Genomic DNA, 20709 nt, shown 5'->3' on the forward strand with positions numbered 1-20709 from the left:
ATTTGGACTTGTATATTAGAAGCCATTAATTTTTGGTTGTTTTCAAATAGAAAAGCAAGTCTGTGAACATAAAATTCACATCTGAGTGTAAGCCTTTATTCTATATACCCAGACAGAAAAGACTATCAAAGAAGTGAAATTTGCAGGAGGTTCATGAGTTTTCACAGATGCTGTGACTGATATATCTTATGGAGTGGAGGAGTAGTCTAGTGGTTAGAGCAGTGGGCTATGAACCAGGAGACCAGGATTCAAGTCCCACTGTCCCTCCTTGTGACCTTGGGTAAGTCACTTTACCCTCCATTGCCTCAGGTACAAACTTAGATTGTAAGCCCTCTGGGGATAGGAAATACCTACAGTACCTGAATGTAATCTGCTTTGAAGTGTTGAAAAAAAGTGCAAAAAGCAGAATATAAAAAAGATGACATCCCTTGGTGGCCCTTGGTACCAAAAAGGACATCAATTGTGGTACCTAAATTATTTTAATAAACATTATAAAACTGTTATTTCCATTTACAATCTAATAAAAACACATCGGGAACTAGAAATAGGGACTGCTTTCTGAAACAATGAGACATCCAGGCACTTCTTAGATGCTACTTTGTCGTAGACAGTCACATGATGCTGTATGACAGCTCACCAAGCCTGAGGATTTATCCAGATCTACAACAGGGCATAGGGTTGCCAGCAAGCTCCAAGCCATGAGGAATAGGTTGCACCAATTCAGGCTTGTAGTCCTGATTTTCCTAAAGAAATTAGAATTCCACGTCCATTGACTCAATGGGGTAAATTCATGATGGGTTTAGCCTGTCTTTGATGACCTGGAGTTTGTTGAAAGCCAAGAGAGTGAATTGATATTACAAAGTCCCTCTGGTGATAAAAATCTCTATATAAAACAGACTATGTATGCATAACAATTCTCAGCTTTTACAGTGACATTCTCAAGGATGCCTCCATCACCTTCACCCTTCTTCTTGCTGTATCTGCCTGTATCTTGCTGTATCTGCCTGTATCTTGCTGTATCTGCAGCTAACATGGTGTCCAATGTTCTTTTAAATACTTGTAGAGAAAAGCTCCTGAGCTTTGTCACCTGAACAGGAAGTGTTTCTCTCAAATGGAAAGTCCTAAAAGACCTTGACATAAAGCTTTCTTAAGTACTCATGCAAGCACTCAGGCAGTGGAAGGGAAGGGACTCAAGAGGCAGAGCCTACACCATTGCCTCCAATTAGCCCGTGTGACTTCCTCATCAATTTCTTTGCACAGACACAGAATGAAAGCAGGAAAGAGGTCTGAACAGCAGCAGTTTAATCTGTATTCAGCTGCTGCCATCACCTCTGCTTCTGTCTCTACCTCCTCCCTACATTTGGCGGCCCAACCTGAAAGAATGGCCACCTCTGAATCCTGTTGCCACCTGATCTGCTGGCCCAGCCTGAGAAGAACAGCTGCCTCCAACTGCCATCACTTCTGCAGCAGGCCTGACCTGGCTACCTCCCACTGCCATTGCATGCACGGTGGGCCTAGCCTGAAGAAAGGTTACCTCCCACTGCCATCACATTCACGGCCTGAGTTGAATAACCTGTCCAAAGGAGCAAGCACTGCCTTCTTCCACTGCCATCACATCCACAGTGGGCTACCTGACCCAAAGAAGAGATCTGACACCTGTAACAAGGGAGGGACTACTGTCTGGGATCCAAGGGAAGGGAGAAATAAGGATGCTCAACTCATGCTCCTGAGTAGGAAGGTGAGGAGGCAGAGATAGGTAATGACAGGCAGGGGTGGAGGGGTAGAGAAGAGAAAGAGGGAGATGCTGTGAAAGTGGTCAGCTGGATGATAGGAAGAGGCCAGGGTGAAGAGCCTAGGAGAGGGGGGCTCAGAAGGTCAGAGGGATGGTGGAGAGAGGGGAAGGGGAGGAGAGATGGAGAAAGAGGGGGTTCAGAGGCATGATGGATAGAGAGTGGGGGAAGAACGGGATCAAGGATATGCTGAAAAGGAGGTTGGAGGAGAGGGGAGAGGGGAGGTGCTTGACAGGAGAGCTGGAGGCAGTCAGGGAGGTGCTGGGTAAAGGTTAGGGGATTTCATGGGGCAAGAGGAGGAGGCAGCATTGGCCCTAGTCTAGGCCTAGGATCAGTGAAGAGGATGAAGGGGGCAGCGGTGTTGGGGAGTGATGATGATTTTATTTTTCCAGTGTTGCACTGATGAGTCTGATGTTGAGTTTAAGTTCAATTTTTGTTTGCATGTTTCTATTTCTAATTTGTGGTCCCTTATTATGGTAAGGGTCTGTCTGTGTTCTGTATCTGTGATCGAGGTGAGTGATTCTGCTAGCATATAGTTTTTGTGTAGTGGTCTATAGCAGTCCAGCTTGTTCTGTTTTCAATAAGATATGTATTCGTCTTTTAGGTCTTGATGTAATATTTGCAGTGCAACTTCTTCCTTGGAGTTAGTTATGTTTTGATATGGCAGATTTGTCTCTTAGGGTAAACTGCACTCTTGGAGAAAGACTGATACTTCATGCATATCCAGTACAGCTCTCTGCTTCTAAGGCAGGGGAGAAAGTCTGATACTTCACTTTCAATGCATATTACTCTCTGCTTCAACGGCAAGGGAGAAAGTCTGATACTTCACTTTCAATGCATATCCAGCATAGCTCTCTGCTTCAACGGCAGGGGGGAAATGAAGAAAAGTGGATCTATATACAGACAACAACCAACAAGGACTGAATTATATAGTCAGGGTAAACAAGCATGGGTGTAGCTTGCTTATAGTGGCAGTTACTATCCCTAACTAATTAAGCTAGACATTTCACTTAGATGCAGCTCCAACACTGCTCTCTACATTAATGGAGGGGGGAAGGGAAACAGAACCAAAAGGTTACTAAGGGCCAAGAGTAACAGATAAGTATGAGAAAATAAAGTGTGAAAGCTTGCTGGGCAGACTGGATGGGCCGTTGGTCTTCTTCTGCCGTCATTTCTATGTTTCTATTATACCTATATAAGTATTATCCAAAAATACAGTATATGAGCCATTGAGGCAATATAGAACCAGTCTTCGGATGTGAATGTCTCTGATCTGACATATGAAGAAGAGACCCTTGTAGTTTTAAAAGGGTATAATATTGTAAAAGAGATTCTCAAAAAAGGTAGCACTCACAATCAACTAATAATTGCTTATAATTGAAACACCAAGGAACAATGTATCAAATGTATCAAAAGACCATCAAAACACCCAAAATGGTGAAGTATATATTCTTTTACTTCCACCATATAAGTTGGGACATGTATAATCAGTCTTAAAGCATATTGCACACTCCCAAAGAATTTTAATTTTTAAAAAATTTTTAAATTGCAAATGAAAATGCATGTCCCTTAGTAGCGTATTTGCCAACCCGACAAAACGTTATGTTTCGAGGCAGTAAAAGCTCTGTATCAGGGTGCGCTCGGCTGAGCGCACCATACTGCATCGGCTGCATCGGCCTGATTGATAGAATCTAGGAACTTTACCTCCCCTGCAGGTCCTGATGTGACATTTACCCAATCAAGACTCAGATAAGTCTCCCATTATTATTCTGCTGCCCATTTCCCAGCCAGTTTAATCTCCGTTACAATTTGCAGTCAGTTTCTTTATCCTGGCCAGGCAGGTGATAATATAACTGAGAAGTTATCCAGCAAAAATGAAGATGTGGGCACCTATAATAAGTAGGCCGGCTAGAATTTAGCCGGATAAGTTCAGAGCATTGTGAGGGCAAAACTGGAAGGAGGCAAGTTATTTATTTATTTATTTATTTATTTACAGATTCTTAATATTCCGCACTCTTACCGAAAAAAAATTGTTCGAAGCAGATTACAACATCAAAATCAGGACAGATATAACAAAACATTTAAGAAATTCAAAACATTTCCACACACATCAAAACCAAAAACAGCACATAATATAAAAACATAAAATGAGTTAGCTGGCTACGTTATTCGGCTAACTCCTAATTCAAAGTTAGCTAGAAAGCTTACCTGACCGAGTCTGTGCGGGCCAAGAACTGCCCTAAGGTTAGATAGATGATGATAGATAGCTGGCTATATTCAATAATGCAGCTGCACTACTGAATATTCCTCCAGACAGTGACCGAATATGGATCTCGACCCTTTTACCTTTAGAATTTCTGTCCACAAGGATTCCAGAGTGCAGTTGGTTCCTGCTATACTTAATTCTATGTCATCCTCAACAAACAGTGCCATCCCTCCACCAATTTCATATGCCCAGTCATGTTGATTTCATTTGTACAAATTTGCAAATTTGCAAATTTGTGCAGCCCCCACCAGTCCTAATCTGTGAAAAGTTGGCAATCCTAAACTAAATGGATCTGTTCAAGTGTTGTAGAACCTGGGGATCCAGTTTACATTCCCTTTAAGGTGATGTTTCAAAAGCTGCTCCCTTACGCGAGTCTACGCTACTTTAGAAACTTCAACATCCATGCGTAACTCAGGGCCTGCGAGGGAATTTTCTCATGTAAAAATGGGGGGAGGCCAGGAATGGTCCAGGGAGGAGCCAATATTTATGCGCGTAAGTTGCTATTTTATAAGCGTATATTTATTTCTGCTCAATATCTGGTGCAAGTCATTGTAAACATCTTAAAAATGAAAAAATGACTGGGTTGGGGGTCGGGCTGAGTAGCCAGAAGAGTCTCGATGACGCTGGTAGACTAATTGGTAAACTGGCAATGTGATTGCCATGCGCATGTTAGAAAATCTCCTGACGTAGGCGTGTAAAAGTGCCTAATTTACATGTATAAAATCTCCTCGTCTATCACTTTCAAATTTGACTGGTATATCATTTGCTCACGCTTATCCAGCTAAATTTTAACTTATTTGGCAGTGCCTTACCACTACTTAGACAGTTAACTCTGAAAAGCTCTACTTGTCCATCCAAGTACCACGTTGAGACTTATTTGATTAAATAAGATAGCCGGATAAGTCTTGAAAAGCACCACTTAGATGGATAAGTAGCATTTTCAGATTTTATCTAGCTAAGAAGCAGTTTTGCCAGATAATACCAAACTTGTCCAGCGCGCGGTTTTTCTATGCATGTGCATGTCCGAGTGTGTATTTGTGCGTATTTTATAACCTGCGCATATCAGGTACATGCAGGTTATAAAATACAGTAGTAAATTTGCTCGTGCCTATATACAGGCTTATATGGGCACTCGCAGGTATCCTCCTTGTGTCATAGGGAATCCTTGTGCCGACATGACATCAGAAAACTTAGAGGCAGAGTCTGCTGAGAGCTAAAATGCCACTGCCCAAATCTAAAATATCAATAAACTTTCTGAAAGTACACTGTAAGGAAAAAAGAATAAAACACAGTATAATCCTGGCCCAGGCTGCATTTTAAAATAGGTTTTCTGAATTTCTAATCTTTGCTAGGCCAGATGAACTTCCCTTTTCACAATCTTAGTGTACATTACCCTTCTTGGATGATGTAGGCTCCAATGGACGTGTTCTGTCTGTCCAGCAGCTGGCAGGAACGCACTATCAGCTCTGTGTCACCCAGACTGCCTTCAACCATCACGTTTACGAACAGTTGCTCACTGAGTTGGGCATCGATTGACTCCAGCGGCTCTGCCCTGCTCATCCTGCCGTCATCTTTGCTGAAACCGATACCGAAGCTGAAATTCCCAAATGCTCTGCTTGTGGAGCCTTGGCTGGGCAGGTAAGCACTGCTGGCATTGCTGAAGTCCTGGATGGGTAAATAGGCACTGCTGGCATTACTAGGTCTGCCCCGGAACATCTGAAAAGTGCTGCTGGCATTCCCCTCTCTGGCATGCTTGCACTTCACTGGATCAAAGAGGGCTTTCACATGCAAGATGGAGGAGTTTTCCTTGTGTTTACAGATCTTGGTTTTGAGGATGACAAATGGCAACTTTTCCTGTAAAAACAGAGTGGAATACAGGAGAAGGGAGACAGGGGAGGGAGAGAGGTAGAGCCAAAGAAAGTGACAGAGGCATATGGGGTGGAGGGAGAATTGGGAAGAGAGAGGTGGCAGAGAGGACAAAGGGAAAGGGAAACGTGACATTAGGAAAGGAAAACCAGGGATAGGTGAGGGAGCCAATGATGGTACTTAGTAGAGATTTGATATACTATGCATCACAAGTAGGAAATCATATTACAGTGCAATACTCTTTTTGGTAACATTGCTAAACCTCAGAGTAATTTTCTGTAGCTGCATTGGGTGCAGTCTATCTTAATCCATGTCCATTGCACCTTTATGTGCATGCTTATTTACCCCTTCAAAATAATCCAGTAAATTGATAAGGCAAGACTTCCCTTTGCAAAAATCATATTGACTGTACCTCATTCAACCATGTTTATCGATGTGATATATCTTCTACCATTGTGCCTGGCACTGACATCAGGCTCACCAGTCTATAGTTTCCCTGATCATCCCTTGAGCCCATTTTAAAAATTTGCGTCACATGGGCCAGCCTCTAGTCTTCAGGTACCATGGCTGTTTTAAATTATTAGGTTGAAATCACCAGAAACATGGCTGTAATTTCATGTTTGAGTTACTTCAGAACTCTGTGATGAATACTATCTGGTCACAGGGATAGTGACATTTAGTCTGACCTGTTAACTTCCTTTCCTTGAGTCCCTCTATAGTATACCAGTCCAGTCTAGTGGGTTATCTCCACCTACTTGCAGATGGAGACAGAAGACAAACAATTTTTCAGTGACATCATCACATGTTACATAGGCTAGAGATGCACCAGAAAGTCTCTGCCTAGCAGGGATTGTATCCCAGGTATCTCTGCTTGGCACTCCACATGCCAAGCAGTGCCACAGGACAGATAAACAGCACAGAACAAACAGTGTTGGGTGCACTTCGAAGGTGAACTCAAATTTTTCTGACAAACTCAAAAGTCCACTGCCAAGGATAACAGTGCTTTCTGGGAGGGTCCTAGACTGGTGTAGCAGGAATCAAGGAAATTAATTAACAGGAAAGACTAAATTTCACCTCCCTTATCATCCTGCTTCACCAGTCCAAGATGACAGGGCTCGTCTGAGACTGTCTGCTCCAAGGTAGTATCTCCCTTGGCTTGTACATCTAATCCACAACATTTATGAGAGATTGTAAAGACCAAGTGGTAGCCTTACACATCTTCTCCAGAGCAGGGGCTTCAGGAAGCCTGAGCCCTCATAGAATGTGTACAAAGCACCCTCTGAACCTGTTGACTCTTCAGCAAAGGTTAAGGGGATCATCTGCTTGATTTACAAGGTCAATGATAATTCTGAAGCTGCCTCTTCCTGTGAGTTCTGCTGAATAAAGGCCTGTTGGTTAGCCAAAAGGAATTAGCCATCTTTTAAATATCTGAAGAAGGTTCAAGAACATTTAATAAGGGGAGAGATTACCCTTATTATGTTCCCCTTTATCAAATTCTGAAAATTAAGAATGGATGGGATGTCCACTCACCAGGGTGAAATGGCCAGAAATCTGAAAAAAAGCCTCAAGTCTAATGAGACTAGCAGAAGAATAACCCTCTTTGAGCTAATCCACTTTTCCAATGTTAGGTTGAGAAAACAAAAAACAAAGTCTGTTCCTGGCATACTAGATTGTGAGCAATTGCTGAGCTCTCTTTTTTTATTTTTATTTTTGGGCAGCTGAATCTTGTCATTTTTGGAAACGTGCGATTTTCCATCAGATTCAGTTGTGGGGGTTCCCCATAATATATTCTGATTAGGAGGGCCTTCAGTCTGAGGTCACACATTCTGGGGACTAAATTATTGCTTTTGAGGAAATTAAAATTGTGATATACTTGCAATGTGAACTGCTAAAAACCGCAGAAAGTTCTGCTCCACCCCCAAAAACTGCTTGCTTTCTGGGCTTTCATTGGTCTCCAAGCATCCCCTTGCTTGATCACATTATGGGCAGGAACTGCAGCCAGGCCAGGCTGATAGCCTTGGTTTCTGGTCCATTTACAGACTGCATGCATCTTCTTTTTGGTGGGTGACAGAATGCACCCCAGCCCACCAAGCATACTCTGACATGCCCACAAACAGCCTGGGAGGATCCAGATTCATTCCTTTTGATAGATTGCAGCACTTGCCATCCAAGTCAGACCATCCTTGACTGAGTGGGAAGGGATGATGAACCTTGCAATGTTTTGTCTGCGCAGGACAACAGACATCTGAAGTCATAGGTTAGCCCTGACTTCAGGGAATTAGATCCAGAGAGGCCCATCAGAGAACCCAGGGGCTGGTGATACTCCTACACCCTGAGGAACTCCATGAGATAAGCCTCACACTTGAGCTAACCATTTACTGACTCTCACCTGAGGCAGGAGATCTCTGCCTTCCCCGGTATCAAGAAAGGCTTCTCTCCCCCCCCCCCCCCCCCCCCCAGCAAATCCAGAGACTATGCAAGTACCAGACTTCCTGTGCAGCTCGCCCTTCAGACTCCGAGAACCTGAGCCCCTTTGGATTGACAGGAACTCCTTAGCTTTCAAAGGCCAAGGCACAGATCAAAATAAGGCTGGTATGTATCCTTCAGACCCCGAGTGAAGGACTTTGCCATCGAGTCAGAAGTCAAAAGTGGAAATGCTTTCCTCGACAAGAGAACCTCTAGAAATCTTCTCAGATGGGAATTCTACTGAAGCTTCCAAAAAGGACCAGAGTAGAAAGCGGTGGAATGCAGTTATATTTATAGCAGGGGGACAGTCAACATGATGGTCAGTCTTATTCCCTCAGCTCCCATCCCACCTCTCTCTGAGTCACCAGCAGTCTTGATCTCTCAGTTCCCTCCCCCCACCACACACACCCCCACCATCTCACTCCCTCTTCCCACTTAATCACTTGGAACCCATATGGTATTAGGCCTATTGTAATATGTACTGGGTGGGGGATTGGCCCTCAGAAAGCCATGAACAATTACAATATAGTAATAGTAAACCTCCTATACCAAAACAGCACTAACTGCCAGCATTCAAAGAGTAACAACTTTACCTATGAAAAGGCAGCACTGAAAATATTACATCAGGCTCTAAAACACCAATGCTCCTCTAGATAGCTCCTTAGCCAGATAAGTAGGACTGGCTAAGTAGCAAATGCTAAATATACAGCTATATTCAGTGGCTGTTATTTAGCTGGATAAGTAACTCATCCAGCTAAGAAGCCTGATAACTTGGGGGCAGAGAATGAGAAGATCAAGGCTGTGCTACTTATCTGGCCAGATAAGTGCTGATATTCAGATTTATCCAGTTAAATTAGCCAGATAAGTTAGACCTTCTCAATAACTTATCCAGCTAAGTGGCAGCAAATACGAGGAATTTCAGCAGCTTAGCCATGCTGCTAAATGTCCCATACAAGTTAGCTGGTTAAGTTTGTCCAGTTAACTTACTTACAGGTCGATACAGTAACGTTCAGTTAAAGATTCCCCGTCTGTAATGTGCTGGGAGCGCACAATACAGACGAGTAAGGCGGTCCAGCAATACAGTCTCCAGTTTCACGCGTCCTTAGCGCTTCCTAAAATAAACACATAACCCTTTCCGCACCCAGCATGTAAATGAACGAAAAAGCTGTATAATGAAGGAATTAGCTATTCCCCTCCGATACTGTAACGGGCGCTGATATTATCTCCTCAGTAACCCGCTGTTCTGCCACGGCCTTAACGTGCTAGTTTACCGCCTCCCCCTAGTAGGTGTTAGTGTAGTGTAGTGTAGTGTAAAAAACATTGCTTACCCGCCCTGGTCCCCGGTCCAGCCGTCCGGTGTAGCCCCAGTCCGGTCTCCTGCAGACCCGTCCGGTCCCCTCCTCCCGAAGCAAAAAAAAACCCCAAAAAACGAAAAAGTAGCAAGGCTCGGGCCTGCTACGGTAGTCCCTTCTCCCTTCCTCCCGATTTCGCGGGTAAGCGGCAGCGGGATCCGGGGGCAGCAGCGGCAGCGGGGGGGCAGCGGGGGGGGCAGCAAAGAAGCAAAAAAAGCGGCATCCGGGATCCGGGGGCAGCAGCGGCAGCGGGGGGGGCAGTGGGATCCGGGGGCAGCAGCGGCAGCGGGGGGGGGGGGGCAGCAACGAAGCAAAAAAAGCGGGATCCGGGGGCAGCAGCGGCAGCGAGGGGGTAGCAAAGAAGCAAAAAAAGCGGCATCCGGGATCCGGGGGCAGCAGCGGCAGCGGGGGGGGCAGCGGGATCCGGGGGCAGCAGCGGCAGCGGGGGGGCAGCGGGATCCAGGGGCGGCAGCGAGATCCGGGGGGCGAGTAGGAGGCGGCGTGTTCGATCGGGCGGGCGAGTAGGTGGCAAAAAAAAGATGGCCGCCTGCACGGGGGGAAGCGTGCAATTGGCCGCCAAACGTCGTGACGTCACGTCTTCAGCGGCCAATTGCACGCTTTCCCCGTGCAGGCGGCCATCTTTTCTTGCCACCTACCCGCCCGCCCGATCGAACACGCCGGATCTCGCTGTCGCCCCCGGATCCCGCTGCCCCCCCCGCTGCCACTGCTGCCCCCGGATCCCGCTGCCCCCCCGCTGCCACTGCTACCCCCGGATCCCGGATGCCGCTTTTTTTGCTTCTTTGCTGCCCCCCCCGCTGCCGCTGCTGCCCCCGGATCCCGCTGCCCCCCTGCTGCCGCTGCTGCCCCTGGATCCCAGATGCCGCTTTTTTTGCTTCTCGCTGCTGCCGCCCCTGGATCCTGCTGCCGCTGCCGGACCCCCCGGATCCCGCTGCCGCTCCCCCCCTGCTGCCGCTGCTACCTACCCGCCGCTCCCGGATCCTGCTGCCGCCCTGGATCCCGCTGCCCCCCCCCGCTGCCGCTGCTGATCCCGGATGCCGCTTTTTTTGCTTCTTGCCGCCGCCTGCCCGCCCGCCCACCGGCCGCCTGGACCCACGGCCCTCCGACAGGTATTTAAAAATTTTTTTTATTTTTTATATAACACACAGGTTTTTGTTTTTTTGTTTTTTTACACTTCCTGGTGCCTGTCATTTCAAATGTCATTTGAAATGACAGGTACCAGCGCACCCAGGTTACTGTATAGGCGCTGTATTAAGCGCCTATACAGTAAAATGGGTTGCGCGGGCATAACCCTTCCCTAACGCTTCACAGCCTCGGCATGCATTTGCATGCGATTAGAAGACAGTATCAGGCGCTAGGTCTAGAGAACTGTGCGTGTGGGGAGGAAGGGTGCGCCTGACACTGCCGCACTGTTTTTACCGCGGCCTTACTGTATCGAGCTGTTAGCTGGTTAGGCTTTGAATATGGAGCTCCTCCTAATAGGAAAACAGAGCAAGCCAGGCTGCCTTCAAATACCTGTAAAATTAAAAATACATGTACATAAAAAAAATATTGTACAAAAGCTTTTAAAGATACATAGGTCCCTTCTTCAGAAGTCAGATCAGAGACATTCATATCTAAAGATGGGTCCTATATTGTTTCATTAGCTCACATATAGTATTTTTGGATAGTAGTTACATAGATCCAATAAAAGCTATCACAGCCTGCCAAGAATACAGTTTACCTCAAGAGACAAATCTGCCATATCACCAATGCTGCTCAACCAGGCCCATAAGGGAACCCAGGAGTTATGCTCAAGACCACCAGGCCACAAAGGGAACCCTAGAAGCTATGATCCGGTCCTGTTCCAGTAGGGCAATGATCACAAAAATTGTTTGCCCTAGGAGCCAAGATTCTGCTCTATCAGGAAAAACCGAATGCAGGCTGATGCCCTGGGTGCAAGCTCCATCATAGACTAGGCCCAAAGGCTGGGGACCTGGGAACCAAGAAATCCTATTGCACCAGTCCAGTATTTGTCCATCATCTGCTGGAGCCTGAGAAACACTGGTGCAGCAAATGACGATATTCCAAGTAATGATATCACAGAAAAAGGGTGAATCCTCTGTTTCCATTTACTAGTAGGCAGAGATAACCCACTAGTCTGGACTGGTGTGGCAGGATGATAAGGAATTGTTATTCTTTAGTCTCCCAATCTGATGTATTACCTCCTCCAGTTTCACAGTGATTTTGTTAAATCACTCAGTCATCAGCATCAAAAAATGTTTCTGGTGTGGGGGTATGACCCCCTTCTTCTCAATAAAGAAAGGGGCAAAGAATACCCCTCAGTCACAACAGACTTGCTCACAGGCTTTTTTGCTTCAAATGTTGAAAAAGTTTTTATTACTTGATTTTACCTCTGTGGCAAGCTTCTTTCACATTTTCCCTTAGCATACTAATTAATTACTTTTTTTTTACATCTAACTTGCCAGTGCTTATGCTTTTTCCTATTTTTCTCATTTGGGTCTGCTTTCCATTTTGGTTTAATGATGCCCTTTTGGCTTTAATTGTCTTTTTCACCTCACTTTTAAACCATACTGGCAGTCATTGCTTTCTTTCAACCTTTTTTAATGCATGGAATACATTTTTCTGGGCCTCAAGGATGGTAATTTTAAACAATGTCCACACATCTTGCAAGTTTTTTATATGTGACTTGCTGATTTTAGTTTGTTTCTAACAAATTTAATTTTATCATAGCCTCCTTTTTTAAAGTTAAATGCTACTGCAGCAGTTTTCCTAAGTACTCGCTCTCCAGTGATTACATCAAATTTAATTACACTATGATCACTGTTGCCAAGCAGATCCATCACCTTTATCTCTTGCACCAAATCCTGACTTCCACCCACAGGAATGCCTCCTTTTAATGAGATGCACTATGGAACCTGCAAATTTTCTAGTGGCATTTGAGGAGGGACATTTTCAGTCTGGCTGTTTTTATCTCAAAAAAGATATAGTTGCACTGGAGAAAGTATAGAGAAAGGCGACCAGAATGATAAGGGGGATGGAACCTCTCCTATGAGGAAAGGCTGAAGAGGTTAGGGCTGTTCAGCTTGGAGAAGAGATGGCCGAGATGGGGATATGATAGAGGTCTACAAAATCATGAAAGGACTTGAACAGGTATATGTAAAATCGGTTATTTACTCTGCTCAAACAATAAAAGGACTAGGGGGCACTCCATGAAGTTAGCAAGTAGCTCATTTAAAACAAATCAGAGAAAATTCTTTTTCACTCAATGCACATAATTAATCTTTGGAATTGATTGCCAGAGGATGTGGTTACGGTAGTGTAACTAGGTTTAAAAAAGGTTTGGATAAGTTCCTAGAGGAGAAGTCCATCAACTGCTATTATTCAATAAGGAATAGTAGCTTGGGATCTATTTAATGTTTGGGTACTTGCCAGGTACTTGTGACTTGGATTGGCCACTGTTGGAAACAGGATACTGAGCTTGATGGACCCTTGCTCTGACCCAGCATGGCATTTCTTATGTTCTTATGTAAAACTACTCATTGTGCTTTGTGCCCAACATCCCCACATAACTTAACATACATAACTCAAAACACCCCACTTTGTCTTTGTTAGACCCAGCCACAGCCTGTCTATCCAATATTATTTTACATGAGTCCAAAAGCAGCTCTGAGTTTCAATCCTCCTCCTCGAGGCAGATTATTTCTAGAACCTCTTTTGAAAGGACCTCCTTATATTTTTTTAAGGCGTTGCTGCTTTCCTAGGAAAAATCTTTGTCCTTTCTCAGGACTCTCAGATCGTGGTTTCTCTTTCACTTGCTCTGTGATCTGTATTTCTTTATTTTCCTCTGTCACATGCTCTATTTCTTCTTTATTCTGTACTTTAGCAAGCCATGGTTCTGCACTGCTAGGAGACTGGTTCCCCTTTCCATCTACTTTAGCCTCTTCTTTCACATTATTTACAATTTCTCCCATCTTTTTCTCAGTCTTTATCACATCCCCTTCAGATTTTTCCATTTCTTCTATTTCTGTTTTCTCTTTATCCTGAAATGGCTAGTTAGGGGAGCGCTAAGGAGTGATCCCTATTCTGGGGAGATAGTATGCCCTTAGGCCATGGCATGGCCCCGGAGAACTCCAAAGAAGCACCAAGGCAGGCAAGATGTGTCCAAGCACGGGCGGACAGGCTGAAGGCCAGGAGCCCTGACCTCTGCCGAACCTGAATGCACCGGAAGAGACCCAACAACGCAATGCTGGTCTCTGGGCTAGCCCTCCGGCCACTCGATAGCTCTTTTGGACCTGCCGCCTGGAACCAGCAGATGCGACAGGACGGACAGAGGTCGAGGACAGGCGATGGTACTGAAACAGGAACAGGATGTGGATGCTTGGAGACTAGGACGAGACCAGGACACTTGGACGAGTATTCAGGATGCTCCCACATGGATGAAGATTCAGGATGCTCCTACTTGGATGGAGATTCATGATGCTCAGTCGAAGATGAGGACTTAAGAAACGGGTACTAATTCAGGTTGAGTACTGCATCTCAGCGTGCTCTACACAGCCACCCAAGGCTGGTTGTGGACCAAGCCGAAAGCGAGGCAGACTCCAGTGAGGAGGTGAAGACTTGGATCCCGGAACATGGCAGAGATTCAGGAGAAATCTGCACCAAAGCGCACCCTACACAGCCAATCGTGGCTGGTCGCAGACCATGCTGGAACGGAGCAGGATCTGGCTAGAGTCTAGGTCATGGACGGAAGCAGGCACAAGGTACTCCAAAGACCGGGAACAGGATACAAGACTCAGGACTCAAGGCTCTGAACTTGGAACTCAGATTCAGGAGCATGAAAGTAAGGGTCTACGTGAAGGTAGGCCTTGTGCCACAAAGCACCCTACATAGCCGCCCATGGGCTGATCACGGACCACAACAGAGGCACGCCAGGAAGGATGGACAAGAGGAACCTGGAAGTTGGACAAAGAGTTGGAAAAGAGAACAACAGGATCAGGACTGGAACGTTAGACATCAGGAACATCAGGACACCGGGGCATCTGGAACCCCTGGACATCTGAAGGTGAGAACACCAGGGACAACTGAAGACGGGGACATCTGAAGACTGGAACATTGGACAGGATGGACGAGGACACAGGATCTGACGAGAGACCAGGAAGAACAAATGAAGACAGAGATGAAGACCCAGGAACCAGGGACAAAGAGATGGAATTCCCACGAGGAACAGAGTGCCTTGAAGAAGTGAAGATGGATCTCGGAGGTCTCCTGGATCAAAGAGCTGGAACAACAGAGAATCCAGGAGCAGACTAACTCCTTGCAAAGGCGAAGACAGACTGAAGAGAGGCCCTTCTTATAGGGCTGAAGAGGAGATGCCTTGGAATCATCATCAGGTGGAGCCGCTCTGCCCACCGTGGCCCCTTTAAATGGAAAGGAGAGGCGCAGCCGCATGCCTAGGAGGAGACAGGACCAAGGGCAGAGGTGGTGGTGTCCATGCCACGAAGAGGAGCAACGATGGCAGCACTCCCTGTCACAGGCTCCACCCACCGTGAGAGTGGCAACCACATTGGTGGCCTCTGGGCTGCGGGAGGACCAGCATTGGCGGCGGCCTCCCTGCTGCAAGAGAGGCAACTATGGTGGTGGCCACCAGGTCGCGGACAGACCGGCGTTGGCTGCGGCCACCCTGCCACAAGAGAGGCAACATCGGCGGCAGCCTCCGGGCTGCAGAAGGACCGGCATTGGTGGTGGCCTCCAGACCGCATAGGGAGAAGCATCGGCAGTAGCCTCCGGGCCGCAAAGGAAGAATAATGTTGGCCAACCGGCCGCAAAGGAAGGACGTTGGTGGCGGAGGCCAGGTTGGAAGGGGACGGTGGCGGCAGTGGCAGATTCTGGGCCACGCTGCAGGTAAGAGGCTGCTTGCGGCTAAGCCTGCAAGCAGCATCGCAACAGCTACTTTCTCTGTGCACCAGGGTTACTCTGGCTAGGGCAGGAGGTGGAACCCAATGTTTGTTCCGAACCTTTAACTGACTTTATTGGGTCAAGTCCAGTTTTAGTTGCTTTTACACCTTCACTTTGGAATTGCACCTCTTCAGGGCTGACTGATCTTTCCCCTCTTTCCACTGAGATCAAGATCCCAACATGGACTTCCTTGAAAAGGAGTCATTCATCTGGCTTCCATACTCTTTTCCTGCAATCAGCCATGCCTGTTCTTGCAGCTCTGGTTTTACTTTCACTATCTGCTCCAGCAGGGCATTTATTTACTGGCTCATCTGATTCTTCGCCAGGTCTTTCTGTAGCGCTGTCCTCAGGCCTCACGGCTGTCATATTCTGCACATGCGCTATCATTATCCTCTTCTTGTACCTCTGAGTTTTCTTCCCTCTGGATGGTAGACCACCAGTCAGGAGCCTCATAGGGTAGCTATGCTTCCTCTGTTTCCAAGTATGCTAGGTGACTTCCTGGCCTTGTTTCTGGCAGTTTGGAAGTTGGGAGAGTATTCCATGCTTCAAGCTCTTTCATGATACAGGCCCAAGATATCTGGCACTTTACAAGGCTCCCTTGCAGTTGCTTCTGTCCTTCAAGGAAGGTTTGCAGCCAAACTCCTATTTCCAGCTCAGTCATATTCTAATACAGACCAGGCTGGCTCACTTCCAAAGGGCTGGGCCCTGTTCAAAAGTTTCCTTTATTTGGTAACCAGAAGGAATTAAAAAAGGAAAAAAAATCCTGCTTGCTCAACTTTAACTCATTCAGATCCCTGACTATATGGACCAGGCTACCTTCTTAAGCCCGTGGAAACACTCCTAGGCTGCTGCTGCAGTGAAACCTCCAAAATATTTTTTCCTAACTGTTCTATTTCTGTGCTCTGCAGGAGCAGTGCTGTGTGCACCACTTTGCTTCTCTGTGCATGAACCATACAGGATAAACGAAGAGAGTAAGACCCAAGCCCACACTATCTTTGAAGGCTTGGGTTTCTGCCTGTGCAGTCACTTAGTGCAGAAATCCTCAAACTGACACCATATGTGACATAGCCAAGTGGTCTTAGGCTGGAGGCATGAAACACACAGGACTCCAACCTTCTCTTCTTAAGGAGGGCTTTATTTATAACACACACAAAAAATTAGTGGTAACAAACTCCATAACTGATTACTTCCGTCAGTGTTAATCAACACTGCATTCACATTCAGGCCTACTTGTTCCTCTCTGGGACTACACCCTTATTCCTGTTCTCAGGGGATCTGCCAACAGAGCTAACTGTTTCTATAGCTTTCAAACTGGATCAGACAAGATGCCTGGTCCAACACCATTTCAAGAGGAGTTTCATGGACCCTCCTTCACAGCCATATTCAAATCCAGTTAGCAGGCCCCCTGTTTATGCACTTTGCATCTTCCAGAGGGGCTATGGGTCTGGATACAAGTCTGGATGGGGGGAGGGGTGCTATCTTCCTGGGCCCCTGGTATGGTCAATCACTAATTCAGTTAAAGGCTCACACTCCAGCTCAATGATCACCATTATATACAAGAATGTCCAAAATAACAGCAAGGAAGCCAAAAGTAGGAAAACAGGTTAAACAAAAAAAAATCACACCCATATCCATCAGCAATTACACTGGGCAATGAAGAAAAAAATCAAACAGAGTCCAGGGTGATGTTCAAATTAACCAATTTACTTTACCTTCGATAGGAGAATCCAAGCCAAAATCACAAAAATAAAAAATAACATAAAAAAATAAGTACAATGAAAACTATGGTTTCCACGTTAGATCTCACCATTCTCACTGTTCTTGCACCTTCATCCATAGCACAAATGTCCTCCCCTTGTAGGGTAGGATAACTAGAGTGAAGCTCCAGCATAAACTGGTCAAGATGGAAAAAAATATCCCCAAGCACAAAAAATATCTCAACAGGTCTCAACAAGCCAAAAGAAATTCAACTGAAATCCAAAAGTTTCAGAAGTCTCCTCAAATCTCTTGATTCTCTTCTCAAACCATAACTTCTTCTTACCCTAGCAGTTAACAAATAGCATAGGCAAAAAGATCCTTTAATGCAGCCTTTTGGTATACTGGGGGATGCCCTTCCCTCTGCACCGATCAATCTTCCTCCAAAATCTTCTCTAAAGCAATAGCAGTCCTTCAAGCCCAATGGACCAGGTGTTAGCACCGCCGGCCGCGGCACGCCGCAACCGGAACCGGGTGTCATGGCCGCCGGCCACCGCGGACCACAACTGAGGCCAGGTCGGCGGGTGCGCAGGAAATAGCTTACCCGGGACGCCGGGTAGTGCCGAGGATTCCTGCGGGAGCAGGCAGCCCCTTCCTTCCTTCTGATGGCCGCCGCCACTGCTGGGATCGGCGGCGTGGCTCCGCGGCGATCCGGCTCCTCCTCCCCTGCTCCTAGGAGCCGTGCGCGCGGCTGATGGGTATTCTTAAAGGAGCTCCCCCGGAGACTCCTCCCCTGGCTTCCTGTACTTAAGGCAAGGGCTGAGCATTCAGTCCTTGCCTTGGTATTGAGGTTCCTGCCTGAGTGTGTTCCTGTGTTCCTGGTTCTTCGTTCTTCGTCCCGTTCTGCTCCCCTGCTCCATGGATTGATTCTTGGCTGCTGACTTCTGGACTGGTGGACGTGTCTTCTTCTGGCTTGATCCTGGTACGGCGTTGGACCCTTCTCCTGGCTTGACCCTGGTACGGCTTTGGACCCTTCTCCTGCTTAGACCCTGGACTGGACTCAGACCTCGCCTGTGTATCGAACCTCGGACCGGCCTTGGACTCTTCTACGACTCCGTCCTCAGACTGCTACGACCTGCTGGAGGCGCCAGCCGTCTGGAACCCACGACCTGCAGGAGGCGCCTGCATCCAGACCTTTCTTCAGTCTTCAGAGGAGTCGCCTAAGTCCCAGTGGCCGGACCCCTACAGGCTCCTCCTGGGGGGGTTACGTGCTTCCAGGGTGAAGTCTTCTATCAAGCCTCTCCAGTCCGAGCGGCCTCGCCCTTCGACGGTAGCTGGCTACCTCGAAACAGGGGTCCACTTTCATAACACCAGGGATGAGGCCAAGGACCTTCCAGAGCTCCTCTCCTTCTCCAATCTCCTTCCTCACACTCAAAACTGATCACACTCATGGGGATATTTATATCCCACACAAGCCTTCCCCCCAAAACAGGTGGGGTTATGGCAAGGGGAGGAATCCTATCAAAAAACTCCTCCTACTGCCCATTGCTGGGAAAATAGTGGGGATAATAGTAGAGACTGGCAGAGCCCCGTCATACCAGTCTAAAAGCTCACCCTTTTCTAGGATGCTTTTAACTCCTAGCCACTTCTCTGCAAAAAACTACTCTTCCAACAGATACTTATTTGTGATGTATGTTTTGTTTTGACTAAATTGTAAACTCCATGTGCCTGTTCAGCCTAATAGCACTTTAGAAATGATAAATAGTAGTACTAGTATCAATGTTTATTATCTATGTAAGCTCCCAACACCCTTTTTCAAAGATTTTCTAAAGCTTAGATGGGATTTGGGATATATGATTGTAGCTTTAGAGGTTCTGTGGGTAGATCCAGCTATTTGAAACTTTCTCCCTGCATAGCGTGTAAAAAGTATAGGGGGTATAGGTAGTTCAAGGAAAGAACATATATAGGCATTTTTATGCACATAGCTAAGCTGGTATAACTGTGCCCAGATAGTGCTAGCCACAGACAGGACTGGCGTGTCCAATAGGACACGCCAGTCCTGTCTGTGGGGCTGCAAGCAGCTGGAGCCATGACTACGGTGGTCAACTGTCCAGTTTTGGAACAGAGAGCCTGGTTTTTGCTTCTGCTCTATAGTGTCCAGTCAGAAGTGCTGACCAGACTAGGTGCCGACCCTTAGGGGGCCGACCCTTAGGGGAGCCATGAGCAGAGCCTATCCCGCTCACGGCAGAGAAGAAGAGATTCGGTGGGCTGCGAGCAGTACTCATCTTGCTCACGGCTTAGAAACATAGAAACATAGAAATGACGGCAGAAGAAGACCAACCGGTCCATCCAGTCTGCCCAGCAAGCCTTACACTTATTTTTTCTCATACTTAACTGTTTCTCTTGGCTCTTAGTAACCTTATGTTCTAATTCCCTTTTCACCCCCACTATTAATGTAGAGAGCAGTGATGGAGCTGCTTCCAAGTGAAATATTAAGTTTGATTAGTTGGGTAAGCGGCAGCATAGCTCTCTGCCATGAAGCAGAGGGCAATGCTGGAAATGTGGGAAGTATCAGTTTTTCTTTTCCCCTGTCATTGAAGCAGGGAGTCATGCCGGACATGCACCGAAAGTGAAGCATGCCTTGAAAGTCACATTAACTATCATCAAATATTGAAAAGCCTAATAATTGGTAATACCTATAGCCCATGAACCCATCCCTGTTTTTTTCTTTTTTTCTTTTTTTTTTTTTTAATTGGGAGATGGATGCCCTTCATCCTTCTACTCTGTGAAGGTGGACACCTACCACCGGCCACTGGCATCCCGCTCCGTTAATGCCTCTGTGGCTACTGCCGCTCCATGCAGTGTTTTACTACCTGCTCTTTATATGCGTCCTCTAGAACTGATGGATCCCATCCCTGGTTTTTTTAAATTATTTATTTAATTGGGAGATGACAGCCCTCCATCCTTCCGCTTAGAGAAGCACACTCTAGGCAGCACAAATGCGGTAGGAGTCGGGGCCGAGACCGGAGGGCCATGTGACGGAAGGGGGTAGGCGCCAGGCAGAAGACTCACCTAGAGTGCCTAATACACTTGCACCAGCCCTGGCCACAGAGTTTTTTATTCTGTCTTTGCTACGTGTTTCCTATGTACAACTTAAACAGATAGCTTAACTTGGTCTTTACACGAGAGGATGCTGCTTCTTCAACTCCAAACTTTCTTAATAGGTAAAACAAATAAACAAACGCCTATTGTGCATAAACTGGAGATAACCGTGACCAGCATAGTCTGGGCCACAGAA

At 46.5% G+C, this 20709-nt stretch overlaps 1 protein-coding gene across 5 annotated transcripts in view; it reads right to left on the reverse strand.

Moving 5' to 3' along the window:
• Positions 1 to 20709, reverse strand: part of LOC115079349 — a 74394-nt gene that overhangs the window by 21449 nt on the left and 32236 nt on the right. For 4 of the 5 annotated variants that reach the window (XM_029582844.1, XM_029582846.1, XM_029582845.1 and 1 more), the window contains exon 2: positions 5450 to 5910. In XM_029582844.1, the coding sequence (XP_029438704.1) occupies positions 5450 to 5910 (461 nt within the window). The remainder of the gene's footprint in view (positions 1 to 5449; positions 5911 to 20709) is intronic. The other variant, XM_029582848.1, reaches the window with a different exon arrangement.

The sequence above is a fragment of the Rhinatrema bivittatum genome, chromosome 17 (genome assembly GCF_901001135.1).
Source record: "Rhinatrema bivittatum chromosome 17, aRhiBiv1.1, whole genome shotgun sequence".
Lineage (NCBI taxonomy): Eukaryota > Metazoa > Chordata > Amphibia > Gymnophiona > Rhinatrematidae > Rhinatrema > Rhinatrema bivittatum.